At 42.7% G+C, this 15,583-nt stretch overlaps 1 protein-coding gene across 2 annotated transcripts in view; it reads left to right on the forward strand.

Annotated features, from left to right (window-relative positions):
* The window catches only part of LOC133537848 (kalirin-like), a 229,473-nt gene that overhangs the window by 124,648 nt on the left and 89,242 nt on the right, over positions 1-15,583 (forward strand). For both annotated transcript variants that reach the window (XM_061878920.1, XM_061878919.1), the window contains exons 37-38: positions 370-518; positions 5,685-5,787. In XM_061878920.1, the coding sequence (XP_061734904.1) occupies positions 370-518; positions 5,685-5,787 (252 nt within the window). The remainder of the gene's footprint in view (positions 1-369; positions 519-5,684; positions 5,788-15,583) is intronic.

A 15,583-nucleotide genomic window follows, 5' to 3' on the forward strand; every position in this document is an offset into this window, starting at 1 on the left:
TAGCATGTTAACAATAGCATGCTAGCGTTTTTAGCTAATTTTATCACCTAGAGGCATGTATTTTGTTATGATATGCACGTTTACATTAGCATGCTATTTTATTAGTGAATTTCACAGGTGTACACCTCAGAGACAAATATTTTTGTTATTTCTCACATGCTGTTAGCATCCATTAAGAACCAAAATATACGACCCCAATTAGTATACCTGCAGAATGAGCTAAAATAGTTAGTGTTAGTGTGGGCCAACTCCCAAAAGAGGTCTATACCTGTGAAGTTAGCTTCGAGAGTTAACATGCCGGCAATGGACTACACCGTATGTATGGAACATGGATGTTATGTAACGCATGGCTTGCTGCCGGTGGTGCAGGCGTCGGGTGTGGAGGCCAAGCAGGAGTGGATCAAGAACATCAGGGAGGTGATCCAGGAGAGAATGACCCACCTGAAGGGGGCGCTGAAAGAGCCCGTTCAGCTGCCAAAGACGGCGGCACTCGCCAAACCTCGGAACACCGCCAAGAGGTGACGCTTTCATTTTGCAAAATACCCTTTCGAAAACAATTACAACTGCACCATTTTAGGAAATTTCTTAAAATTTCTGTTTTGTTTTGAGTTTTTTTTGTTTTTCCCTGCTCAAAAATACAAGGCTGATTGAAAAATTTCACTTAGCAAAATAATTTTTATGTTAATACACAAAAAAAGTCTCAAGAGACATGCTATAAAATAAGTCGGCCATTTTGGTTGAAAGCGTTTTTGTTTTTTTAGTATCGGCCACCGATCAGTATCGACCCATATTCAAAGAAAGGTATGTGATTGCCTTGACGATTAATCACGATTAATGCAGATTAATGGCGACTAACGCCGATTAATGCAGAATAACAGCCATCAGACTGTGTAATGCATAGGTTCATTCTTGACTGCACTTAAAAGTAGAATATATGTATAATATATTTATATTATTCACATGTGAATAATCCATCCATCTTTCCATCCATCGCGGGGGCAACAGCCTAAGCAGAGAAACCCAGACTTCCCTCTCCCCAGCCACTTCGTCTAGCTCTTCCCGGGGGATCCCGAGGCGTTCCCAGGCCAGCCGGGAGACATAGTCTTCCCAACGTGTCCTGGGTCTTCCCCGTGGCCTCCTACCGGTTGGACGTGCCCTAAACACCTCCCTAGGGAGACGTTCGGGTGGCATCCGGACCAGATGCCCGAACCACCTCATCTGGCTCCTCTCTATGTGAAGGAGCTGTGGCTTTACTTTGAGTTCCTCCCGGATGGCAGAGCTTTTCACCCTATCTCTAGGGGAGAGCCCTGCCACACGGCGGAGGAAACTCATTTCGGCCGCTTGTACCCGTGATCTTATCCTTTCGGTCATGACCCAAAGCTCACGACCATAGGTGAGGATGGGAACGTAGATCGACCGGTAAATTGAGAGCTTTGCCTTCCGACTCAGCTCCTTCTTCACCACAACGGATCGGTACAACCTCCGCATTACTGAAGAGGCCGCACCGATCCGCCTGTCGATCTCACGATCCACTCTTCCCTCACTCGTGAACAAGACTCCTAGGTACTTGAACTCCTCCACTTGGGGCAGGGTCTCCTCCCCAACCCGGAGATGGCATTCCACCCTTTTCCGGGCGAAAACCATGGACTCGGACTTGGACGTGCTGATTCTCATTCCGGTCGCTTCACACTCGGCTGCAAACCGATCCAGTGAGCGCTGAAGATCCCGGTCAGATGAAGCCATCAGGACCACATCATCTGCAAAAAGCAGAGACCTAATCCTGCGGTCACCAAACCGGAACCCCTCAACGCCTTGACTGCGCCCTAGAAATTCTGTCCATAAAAGTTATGAACAGAATTGGTGACAAACCACAGCCTTGGCGGAGTCCAACCCTCACTGGAAATGTGTTCGACTTACTGCCGGCAATGCGGACCAAGCTCTGTCACTGATCGTACAGGGAGCGGACCGCCATAATAAGACAGTCCGATACCCCATACTCTCTGAGCACTCCCCACAGGACTTCCCGAGGGACACGGTCGAAGGCCTTCTCCAAGTCCACAAAGCACATGTAGACTGGTTGGGCAAACTCCCATGCACCCTCAAGAACCCTGCCGAGAGTATAGAGCTGGTCCACAGTTCCACGACCAGGACAAAAACCACACTGTTCCTCCTGAATCCGAGGTTCGACTATCCGGCGTAGCCTCCTCTCCAGTACACCTGAATGAACCTTACGGGGAAGGCTGAGGAGTGTGATCCCACGATAGTTGGAACACACCCTCCGGTCCCCCTTATTAAAGAGAGGAACCACCACCCCGGTCTGCCAATCCAGAGGTACCACCCCCGATGTCCACGCGATGCTGCAGAGTCTTGTCAACCAAGACAGCCCCACAGCATCCAGAGCCTTAAGGAACCCCGGGCGGATCTCTTCACCTTGCCACCGAGGAGCTTTTTAACTACCTCAGCGACCTCAGTCCCAGAAATAGGAGAGTCCACCACAGATTCCCCAGGCACTGCTTCCTCATAGGAAGACGTGTTGGTGGGATTGAGGAGGTCTTCGAAGTATTCCTTCCACCTATCCACAACATCCGCAGTTGAGGTCAGCAGAACACCATCCGCACCATACACGGTGTTGATAATGCACTGCTCCCCCTTCCTGAGGTGGCGGATGGTGGTCCAGAATCGCTTCGAAGCCGTCCGGAAGTCGTTTTCCATGGCTTCCCCGAACTCTTCCCATGTCCGAGTTTTTGCCTCCGCGACCGCTGAAGCTGCGCACCGCTTGGCCTGTCGGTACCTGTCCACTGCCTCCGGAGTCCTATGAGCCTATTATTAAAGTAGTACATATTAAAATATTATAATAGTACATATAGACTCAATGTCCAGCACCTCCCTCGTGACATGTTCGAAGTTCTTCCGGAGGTGGGAATTGAAACTTTCTCTGACAGGAGACTCTGCCAGACGTTCCCAGCAGACCCTCACAATGCGTTTGGGCCTCCCAGGTCTGTCCGGCATCCTCCCTCACGATCGCAGCCAACTCAGCACCAGGTGGTGATCGGTAGAAAGCTCCGCCCCTCTCTTCACCCGAGTGTCCAAAACATAAGGCCGCAAATCCGATGACAGAACTACAAAGTCGATCATGGAACTGCGGCCTAGGGTTTCCTAGTGCCAAGTGCACATATGGACACCCTTATGTTTAAACATGGTGTTTGTAATGGACAAACTGTGACGAGCACAAAAGTCCAATAACAAAACACCACTCGGGTTCAGATCCGGGCAGCCATTCTTCCCAATCACGCCTCTCCAGGTTTCACTGTCGTTGCCAACATGAGCGTTGAAGTCCCCCAGTAGGACAAGGGAGTCACCCGGGGGAGCACTTTCCTGTACTCACTCGAGTGTACCCAAAACGAGTGGGTACTCTGAACTGCTGTTTGGTGCGTAAGCACAAACAACAGTCAGGACCCGTCCCCCCACCCGAAGGCGGAGGGAGGCTACCCTTTCGTCCACCGGGTTGAACTCCAACGTACAGGCTTTAAACCGGGGGGCAACCAGAATTGCCACCGCAGCCCGTCGCCTCTCACTGCCGGCAACGCCAGAGTGGAAGAGGGTCCAGTCCCTCTCCAGAGAAGTGGTTCCAGAACCCTTGCTGTGCGTCGAAGTGAGTCCGACTATATCTAGCCGGGACTTCTCCACTTCGCGCACTAGCTCAGGCTCTTTCCCCCCCAGTGAGGTGACGTTCCACGTCCCAAGAGCAAGCTTCTGTAGCCGAGGATCGGACCGCCAAGTGCCCTGCCTTCGGCTGCCGCCCAGCTCACATTGCACCCTACCTCTATGGCCCCTGCTATGGGTGGTGAGCCCATTGGAGGGGTGACCCACGTTGCCTCTTCGGGCTGGGAACAGGCCCGGCCACCAGGCGCTCGCCATCGTGCCCCACCTCCGGGTCTGGCTCCAGAGGGGGGCCCCGGTGACCCGCGTCCGGGCAGGGGAAATCTGGGTCCATGTTTTGTCTTCTTCATAGAGGTCTTCGAGCTGCTCTTTGTTTGATCCCTCACCTAGAACCTGTTTGCCTTGGGAGACCCTCCCAGGGGGCATAAAGCCCCCGGACAACATAGCTCCTAGGATCATTGGGACACGCAAACTCCTCCACCACGATAAGGTGGCAGCTCAGAGAGGAGTATGATGTGAATAATGCTGTATAGTATTTATTGTCTACTGTGAGCAAACTGTGGTGCTGAATATCCCCTGGGGATCAATATAGTACTTACTTTATTCTGTTCTATTCTATTCTATTCTATTCTATACTATTAACGCATATTCTTGCAGATTACGGCGATCATTCAGATTAATGGCGATTATTGCAGATTATTGGTGATTAACGCAGATCAATCCAAGTAAATGCCGATTAATGCAGATTAATGCCAATTCATGCAGATTAATGCCGATTAATGCATATTGGCGATTCATGCAGAATAAAGCAGATTAATTCTGATCCATCCAGATCAATGGTGATTAAAGCAGATTAATGGCGATTAATGCCAATTCATGCAGATTATTGGCGAATAATGCCGAATCATGCAGATTAATACCGATTATTGCATATTATTGGTGATTAATCCCGATTAATGCCAATTAATGCAGAATAATGCAGGTAATTGCGATTAATGTAGATTAATGCAGATGAATGTTGATTGATGTTGATTCATGCAGTTTAATACCGATCAATGCATATTATTGGTGGTTAATCCCGATTAAGGCCAATTAATGCAGAATAAAGCAGGTTGAAGGCGATTAATGCATAATAATGCAGATGAATGGCGGTTAATGTCGATTTATGCAGATTACTATCGATAAATGCAGAATAATGCAGATTAATGCCGATTCATGCAGATTAATGGCGATCAATGCAAAATAATGCAGATTAATGGCGATTCATGCAGATTAATACCGATTAATGCGTATTATTGGTGATGAATCCCGATTAATGCCATTATTGCAGAATAAAGCAGGTTAATTGCGATTAATGCAGAATAATGCAGATGAATGGCGATTGGTGTTGATTCATGCAGATTAATACCGGTTAATGCATATTAATGGTAATTAATGCAGATTAATGGCAATTAATGCTGATTCATGTGATTAATACCGCATAATGCATATTATTGGCCATTAATCCCGATTAATGCAATTTAATGCAGATTAATGCAGAATATGCCGATTCATGCAAATTAATCCTGATTCATGCAGATTATTGCGGATTAATGCATATTTTTGCCGATTAATACCGATTAATGCCGATTCATGAAGATTAATGCAGATTAATGGCGATTAATGCCTATTATAGCATATTATTGGCGATTAATGCTGATTAATGGGGATTAATGCTGATTAATGCATATTATTGGCGATTATGACGATTATTGGCGATTAATGCCTGTTAATGGTGATCCCTTGTAGGACACTGTATTCATCTTAAGTCTGCCGGCTGACAAGCTAGCAGCTAATTATGTGTCTCCATACACAGTGTGGAGCACTTCACTAAATTAATAATAATCTCTTCCATTACCGCAGATAAAATGCATTTCTTAGTATTTTAAATATCAATTTAAAGTGTATTATCACTGGAGGATGACATGTTACACATCAAAAAATAAAAAATAAATAACGCCAGCTCGTGAAACGTGTTTGTTCAGGGACGGAGGCGAAGACGGAGACAGCCAAGGGGACGGCGGCAGCCAGCCGGACACCATCTCCATCGCCTCCAGAACCTCGCAGAACACCGTGGACAGCGACAAGGTAGGCAGCGCTAAAGCAGTGCTCCTCAAACAGAGGCGTTGTTACATGTGTGTGAGGGGGTTGCGGGGGGTAGGGGGGGTGTGAGTTAACTTTCACTTCAGGGGAGTGTGAGAGGCAATACCGTAAACCTTGACGAACATAAATTAATAAACTTTCACTTCTTGGGGGCGTGAGAGGCAATCGTGTAATAGCCTATATCTTGACACACATACATTAATAAACTTTCACTTCTGGGGGGCGTGAGAGGCAATCGTGTAATAGCCTATATCTTGACACACATAGATTAATAAGCTTTAATTTTTGGGGGTGTGTGAGAGGCAATAGCGTATATTTTGGCACAGATTAATGAATAAACTTTCACTTCAGTGGGAACGTGAGAGGCAATACCGTAAATCTTGACGAACATAAATCAATAAACTTTCACTTCTGGGGGGCGTGAGAGGCAATCGTGTAATAGCCTATATCTTGACACACATACATTAATAAACTTTCTTTGTTGGGGGTGTGTGAGAGGCAATAGCGTATATCTTGGCACAGATTAATGAATAAACTTTCACTTCAGTGGGAATGTGAGAGGCAATACCGTAAATCTTGACGGACATAAATTAATAAACTTTCCCTTCTGGGGGGCGTGAGAGGCAATCGTGTAATAGCCTATATCTTGACACACATAAATTAATAAACTTTCACTTCTGGGGGGCGTGAGAGGCAATCGTGTAATAGCCTATATTTTGACACACATACATTAATAAACTTTGATTTTTGGCGGTGCGTGAGAGGCAATAGCCTATATCTTGGCACAGATTAATGAATAAACTTTCACTTCAGTGGGAACGTGAGAGGCAAAAGCATAATAGGGTAAATCTTGACACATAACTTAATAAACTTTCACTTCTGGAGTGGCGTGAGAAGCAATATCGTAGTAATATATATATATTGGCACAGATAAATGAACACACTTTCACTTCAAGAGGGCGTGAGAGGCAATCGTGTAATAACATTTATAGTGCCACAGATAAATGCATAAACTTTCACTTCTGGGAGGCGTGAGAGGCAATAGAGTAATAGTGTATATCTTGACACACATACATTAATAAACTTTAATTTTTGGGGGGCCTTGAGAGGCAATACCGTATATTTTGGCACAGATAAATGAATAAACTTTCCCTTCAGTGGGGCGTGAGAGGCAATAACTGGTATAGCTCGGTTGGTAGATGGCTGTGCCAGCAATTTGAGGGTTCCAGGTTTGATCCCCGCTTCCGCCATCTTAGTCACTGCTGTTGCGTCCTTGGGCAAGACACTTTACCCACCTGCTCCTAGTGCCACCCACACTGGTTTAAATATAACTTAGATATTGGGTCTCACTATGTAAAAGCGCTTTGAGTCACTAGAGAAAAGCGCTAGTGATTTAGGGCTATATAAGTAAACATTGATTGATTGATTGATTGATTGACTTCACTTCACTAATACGTTGGCACAGATAAATGAATAAACTTTCACTTCAGGGGGGGCGTGAGAGGCAATACCATATATATTGGCACAGATAAATATATACATTTTCACATCAGGGGCGCGTGAGAGGCAATAGCATATAGCTTGGCACAGATCAATGAATACACTTTCACTTTAGGGGAGCGTGAGAGGCAATAGCGTAATAGCATATATATTGGCACAGATAAATGAACAAACTTTCACTTCGGGGGGGCGTGAGAGGCAATAGCGTATAGCCTGACACAGATAAATGAATTAACTTTCACTTCAGGGAAGCGTGAGAGGCAATGGCGTAAATCTTGAAACAGATGAATAAATAAACTTTTACTTCAGAGAGGACATGAAGGGCAATAAATAGCGTAATAGCTTTTATCCTGGCACAGATAAATGAATCAACTTTCACTTCAGGGGAGGCGTGAGAGGCAATAGCGTATATGTTGGCACAGATAAATGAATAAACTTTTACTTCAGGGGGGCGTGAGAGGAAAAAGCGTATAGCTTGGCACAGACAAATGAATACACTTTCACTGCTAGAGGGGCGTGAGAGGCAATAGCGTAAATCTTGACACACATAAATTAATACATTTTTATTTCTGGGGGGCGTGAAAGGCAATGGCGTAAATCTTGACACACAAATTAATTAACTTTCACTTCTGGGGGGGTGTCAGAGACAATAGCGTAATAGTGTATTGGCACAGATAAATGAACACATTTTCACTTCAGGCGGGGCGTGAGAGGCAATAGCGTATAGCTTGGCACATTTAAATGAATAAACTTTCACTTCAGAGGAGCGTGAGAGGTAATAGCGTATATATTGGCACGGATAAATGAATAAACTTTCACCTTGGGGGGGCGTGAGAGACAATAGCATATAACTTGGCACAGATAAATTAAATAACTCACTTCAGGGAAGTGTTAGAGGCAATAGTGTAAATCTTGACACATGAATAAATAAACTTTCACTTCTGGGGGGGCGTGAGAGGCAATAGTGAATGACTTGACGCACACAGATATTTAAATGAACATTATTTTCTCTCAGTGTGAGAGGCAATATTGTATACCTTGACAAAGATAAATTAGTAAACATTCACCTCAGGGTGGGCTTGAGAGGCAAGAGTGTAATAGCGTATATCTTGACATACATACATTAATAAACTTTCACTTTTGGGGGGAGCGTGAGAGGCAATAGCGTATAACTTGACACAGATAAATAAACAAAAAACGGGGCGCAAACAAATTGTCCCCCTAGAAAAATGTAACTGTGAGGAAGTTCCAAACAGGCCCTTTTATGCAGTGATAGCATCTTTTGTGTTAGAAAAAAAAAAGTTGGTTACCCTGGGGTGGCGTGTCAAAACATGATTGAGATCTGCGCTAGAGATACATTCATGCTAATGATAAGTTAATTGTGAAATTAGACAATGAAGTTGTACTTATCTTGGCGATGAGCTGCTCACTAGCAAGGGCGTACGTGTGTGTGTGTGTCTGCGTTTAAACATAAAAATATGTTTATACAAATAACTTATAACAGGCTGATCTTTAAAAGTATATATTAAGTTTAGTCTTTATCAAAAATAAATGCAACATAGCCAATTATGCAAATTCTACAATGACGTCGATCACGCCACCTCACCTCCTGGCCACACCCCCGCTGCTCACAAACTGACTGCCGGTCAGTGGTAAACAAAGTTGTAATAGTTGTTCCTCTGGAGCAACAGGTGACATGTGATTGATCTTTGTACTAGAGAGGAGCTCTCAGTGATGCATTCCCAAATGCTTCAATGTTCTTCTGGAAGTCAATTTCTATAGCAAGCATGCGGCAAAACCCTAAAAGGGACACTTTTTCTTTGGAGTTTGGTGTAGGGCTGCTTTTGTAGGTTTTGATGTTCTGTCGCTGCTTCTGCTGAAATTGGACACAGTATGCAGCATGAGACAAGACTTGCTAATTTACACACACACACACACACACACACACACACACACACACACACACACAGATGTCAAGCATGGCCTCCCTCTGTGGCGTTACACAGTGTGGCCTTTTCATTGAGCAACCTCACGCCCACTTACTGCTCGGCCCTTAAATGTCACTGTCACACACAATATGAACAGACACACACACACACACACACACACACACACACACATGCACGCACACACAAACTGTTTGTGACGTATATCTCTGCCTGAATGATGAAGTCTTTGTTTACACAAAAGTATGTATTTGATGAATTCTGCATACATATATTTATTAGGCATATATATATATATATATATATATATATATATATATATATATATTTGTGTGTGCGCGCGTGTATATGTGTGTGTGTGTATATGTGTGTGTGTGTGTGTGTGTATATATATATATATATGTATTTATACATATATATGTGTGTATATGTATGTATATATATATATATATATATATATATATATATATATATATACATATACATATGTAGAGTTTTAACTTGCACTCACAGATGTAGCGACCAACTGTAGTTACTGACATTGGTTTTATAAAGTGTTCCTGAGCCCATGTGGTGATATCCTTTACACACTGATGTCGGTTTTTGATCCAGTACCGCCTGAGGGATTAAAAGTCCGTAATATCATCGCTTACGTACAGTGATTTCTCCAGATTCTCTGAACTTTTTGATGATTTTACGGACCGTAGATGGTAAAATCCCTAAATTCCTTGCAATAGCTCGTTGAGAAATGTTGTTCTAAAACTGTTCAACAATTTACTTACAAAGTGGTGACCCTCACCCCATCCTTGTTTGAGAATTACTTTGCATTTCATGGAAGCTGCTTTTACACCCAATCATCAATCAATCGATAAATCAATGTTTACTTATATAGCCCTAAATCACTAGTGTCTCAAAGGGCTGCACAGACCACCACAACATCCTCGGTAGGCCCACATAAGGGCAAGGAAAACTCACACCCAGTGGGACATTGGTGACAATAATGACCCAGTGGGACGTCGGTGACAATGATGACTATGAGAACCTTAGAGAGGAGGAAAGCAATGGATGTCGAGCGGGTCTAACATGATACTGTGAAAGTTCAATCCATAATCGATCCAACACAGTCGCGAGAGTCCAGTCCAAAGAGGATCCAACGCAGCAGCGAGAGTCCCGTTCACAGCGGAGCCAGCAGGAAACCATCCCAAGCGGAGGCGGACCAGCAGCGCAGAGATGTCCCCAGCCGATACACAGGCGAGCAGTACATGGCCACCGGATCGGACCGGACCCCCTCCACAAGGGAAAGTGGGACATAGAAGAAAAAGAAAAGAAACGGCAGATCAACTGGTCTAAAAAGGGAGTCTATTTAAAGGCTAGAGTATACAAATGAGTTTTAAGGTGAGACTTAAATGCTTCTACTGAGGTGGCATCGCAAACTGTTACCGGGAGGGTATTCCAGAGTACTGGAGCCCGAACGGAAAATGCTCTATAGCCCGCAGACTTTTTTTGGGCTTTGGGAATCACTAATAAGCCGGAGTCCTTTGAACGCAGATTTCTTGCCGGGACATATGGTACAATATAATCGGCAAGATAGGATGGAGCTAGACCGTGTAGTATTTTATACGTAAGTAGTAAAACCTTAAAGTCACATCTTAAGTGCACAGGAAGCCAGTGCAGGTGAGCCAGTACAGGCGTAATGTGATCAAACTTTCTTGTTCTTGTCAAAAGTCTAGCAGCCGCATTTTGTACCAACTGTAATCTTTTAATGCTAGACATGGGGAGACCCGAAAATAATACGTTACAGTAGTCGAGGCGAGACGTAACAAACGCATGGATAATGATCTCAGCGTCTTTAGTGGACAGAATGGAGCGAATTTTAGCGATGTTACGGAGATGAAAGAAGGCCGTTTTAGTAACGCTTTTAATGTGTGCCTCAAAGGAGACAGTTGGGTCGAAGATAATACCCAGATTCTTTACCGTGTCGCCTTGTATAATTGTTTGGTTGTCAAATGTTAGAGTTGTATTATTAAATAGAGTTCGGTGTCTAGCAGGACCGATAATCAGCATTTCCGTTTTTTTGGCGTTGAGTTGCAAAAAGTTAGCGGACATCCATTGTTTAATTTCATTAAGACACGCCTCCAGCTGACTACAATCCGGCGTGTTGGTCAGCTTTAGGGGCATGTAGAGTTGGGTGTCATCAGCATAACAGTGAAAGCTAATACCGTATTTGCGTATGATGTCACCTAGCGGCAGCATGTAGATGCTGAAGAGTGCAGGGCCAAGGACCGAACCCTGGGGAACTCCACACGTTACCTTAACGTAGTCCGAGATCACATTGTTATGGGAGACACACTGCATCCTATCAGTAAGATAAGAGTTAAACCAAGACAGGGCTAAGTCTGACATACCAATTCTTGTTTTGATACGTTCTAATAAAATATTATGATCGACGGTATCGAAAGCAGCGCTAAGATCGAGGAGCAGCAACATAGATGACGCATCAGAATCCATCGTTAGCAATAGATCATTAGTCATTTTTGCGAGGGCTGTCTCCGTGGAGGGATTTGCCCTGAAACCGGATTGAAAGGTTTCACATGGCACCCAACTGTTCCCAATTAGCGTGCACACCTGTGGGATGTTCCAAATAAGTGATTAATGAGCATTCCTCAACGTTATCAGTATTTATTGCCACCTTATCCAACTTGGTTGTCATGTGTTGCTGGCATCAAATTCTAAAGTTAATGATTATTTTTTTTACAAGTTTGAACATCAAATATTTTGTCTTTGTTGCATATTCAACTGAATATTGGTTGAAAAGTATTCGCAAATCATTGTATTCAGTTTATATTTACATCTAACACAATTTCCCAACTCATATGGCAACAGGGTTTGTATATGAATGTGTATATGTATGTATGTATATATATATACATATATATATATATATATATATATATATATATATATACAGACACATATATATATAGGAAATGGATGGATGGATATATATATGTATACATATATATGTATGTGTGTATATGTATGTATATATATATATATATATATATATATATATATTCATATACATACATAAACACACATACATATATATATATGTATACATATATATGTACGTGTGTATATGTATGTGTATATATATATATATATATATATATATATATATATATATATATATATATATTAGGAGTGGGCAAATTAATGCGTTAATTACGCGTTAACTCATCAATCTATTAACGCCGACAATTATTTTATCGCACATTTGCATATGTTGTTTACATGCTTTTATTTTGTTAATGCCTTTTCTTAACAAGATGGCATATCCCGGATGTACTTCGGCGTCGAGGGGCTCTTGGTAAAGATGGAACATTTGGCATAAATACTGGACAATTCTGCAAATTTCATGGCTGGCTTACAGCCTGGTCACTCCGGGATCACTTACGACCGCCAGACAATTCTGAATGTGGATAGATCGGGCCGTTTTGGACTGAATGATGCGTGCTTGCTAGACAGGCTAGCTAGCATGGGAATACTTTGCCGGCTACATCCAGCGGCCTGTGAAGCAGCGGAGTATATGTGTTGTCTGTCTATTTATCAATAATGCAGACGAGGAGTGTTGGCTGAGTTCTTAACGTTTACTTTCAGAGCGTGCATATCACAACATACAAGATGCCGTCATGGCGACACAACCTATACCGTGCTACCGCGCATGCTCGTCACTCCTGTTGCATGCTGGGAAGGGTAGTTCTTTTTTTCCCTGGCTCATAACATCACAAATAGTACCATGTATATGTGTTCAGTTTATCAAAGCACCAAGCAAACAATCAGAAAATTCCCATAATATCAATTCCTAGATATGGTCATACTTATTTTAAGTGCACTACGCAGAATAAACACAACCTTATTAATATTGCTACTACGGATAATTTGATCAAAAATTCCCTAAAACAGCCCACTACCTATAATATAGGTTTTTTTAAACATAAGACCCTGATAAAAAAAAATGTTCCTGCTGTTACCTCAGAAATTGCCTGTTCGGATGTTATGTTTGTGGCTCAGAGATTTGTATGTAGATTATATTTATTTTCCATAACAAACAGGATAACTTAAATACCCTGGCAGTGGCAATAAGCTTAAATGTTTGTATTTACATTTTTTGAGTTGATTTTCATAAAATATGCTATTTAACTGCTACTGTTTAACAAGGACTGATTTAAATTGTGTTTGCACAACAAATATTTTGGCGCTTTTGTTCATGTGGGAGAATATTCCAATAAAGGTGCATTACACACTACTTTTGAATTCATTATTGGGCTTTGCGTATACAATGCAGTTATCGCGATTAATCGGAGAAATAGTGCGATTAACTTCGATTAAAATATTTAATCGTTGCTCAGCCCTAATATATATACATATACACAAATATATATATATATATATATATATATGTATATATATATTTTTTTTTTTGGGGTGTAAAAACCAAAGGTGTAGTTATGACGCTGAAACGCACTCAGGAACAGGTGCTTTAAGACATGGCTAGCTAGCGGCTGAAGTCCATCCGCAGTCTGCAGTGTTTTAGTTACTTCTAAATCACTAATCCTCGCCTACATGGCAACAAATAACGTACTTTTCTTGCAAGTATCATCCCTGCAGGACGAGGAATAGCTAAACATGCTTCACTACACACCGTAGCTCACGTGCGTCACAATGTAAACAAACGTCATGGGTGGATCTACACCTGACATCCACTGTAATGATACCAAGTACAATAGCGTATTTAGTTGATACTCTTATGATTACATCAATGTTTTTTATCGTCACCAAATATTTTTTGCCTTTAAAAAAATATATATTACGTATGTTTATGAACTCAAGAAATATGTTCCTGAGCACATGAGGACTTTGAATATGACCAATATATGATTCTGTAACTACTTGATATCGGATCCATACCTAAAATTTTTTTTATAATCCAAAACTAATGTAAAGTATCCAAAAAACAGAAGAATGAGTGATTATTACATTTGAACAGAAGTGTAGATAAAACATGTTGAAAGAGAAAGTAGATAGATTGATAGTACTTTATTGATTCTTTCAGTAGAGTTCCCTCAGGAAAAGCAGATATTAACAGTAAATGAACAAGTAGATTAATAATGTTGACAAAATACAATAATTAATGACACAATATTTTACTGCATACGTCAGCAGACTAATTAGGAGTTTGTTTACTTAATATTAAAAGACAAGTTGTTTAGTATGTTCACTTTTTTATCTAAGGACTAAACTGCAATAAGAAACAGATGTTTAATGTACCCTAAGACTGTAGTCCCCAACCACCGGTCCGGGGCCCGGTACCGGTCCACAGACCGGACCGGTACCGGGCCGCAAAGAAAAAAAAAAAAAAAGAAAAAAAAATACATATACATTTTTTTTAAATTATTAAATCAACATGAAAAACTAAATATATACATTATATATATCAATATAGATCAATACAGTCTGCAGGGATTCAATCTGTAAGCACACATGATTGTATTTCTTTATGAAATGTACCTCGACACCCTCGATCACAATAGGTTGTGACCTTGGACTTGACCTCCCAAAGTAAATTACCAGCTCCTTGGTCTTTGACAGATTGAGTTGCAAGAGGTTCCTGTGGCACCAGACAGCAAAGTCCCTCACCAGGCTCCGAAACTCCTCCTCTCTGCCATCCCTGATGCACCCGACAATGGCTGTGTCATCTGCGTACTTCTGGATGTGACACAGCTCTGAGTTGTAGCAGAAGTCAGCGGTGTACAGGGTGAAGAGAAGAGGGGCCAGCACCGTTCCCTGCGGTGCTCCTGTGCTGCTGATCACAGTGTCAGACGTGATGTCCTTCAGTCTGATGTACTGTGGCCTATCGGTGAGGTAGTTTGAAATCCAGGCAACTAGGCAGGGTATATGTACTGTATAAATGTATGTAATTGTATTATTTAATTTAATTTAACTATATATATTATATGCACGATGGTGAGCGCCTGGTGGCCGGGCCTATTTCCATGGGGCCCGGCCAGGCACAGCCGAAGAGGAAATGTGGGTCACCCCTCCAATGGGCTCACAACCCATAGCAGGGGCCATAGAGGTCGGGTGCGATGTGAGCTGGGCGGCAGCCGAAGGCAGGGCACTAGGCGGTCATATCCTTTGCTACAGAAACTAGCTCTTGGGATGTGGAACGTCACCTCACTGGGGAGGGAGGACCCTGAGCTAGTGCGCGAAGTGGAGAAGTTCCGGCTGGATATAGTCGGACTCACTTCTACGCACAGCAAGGGCTCTGGAAC

This window comes from Nerophis ophidion, linkage group LG19 (assembly GCF_033978795.1).
Source record: "Nerophis ophidion isolate RoL-2023_Sa linkage group LG19, RoL_Noph_v1.0, whole genome shotgun sequence".
In the NCBI taxonomy this organism is placed as follows: domain Eukaryota; kingdom Metazoa; phylum Chordata; class Actinopteri; order Syngnathiformes; family Syngnathidae; genus Nerophis; species Nerophis ophidion.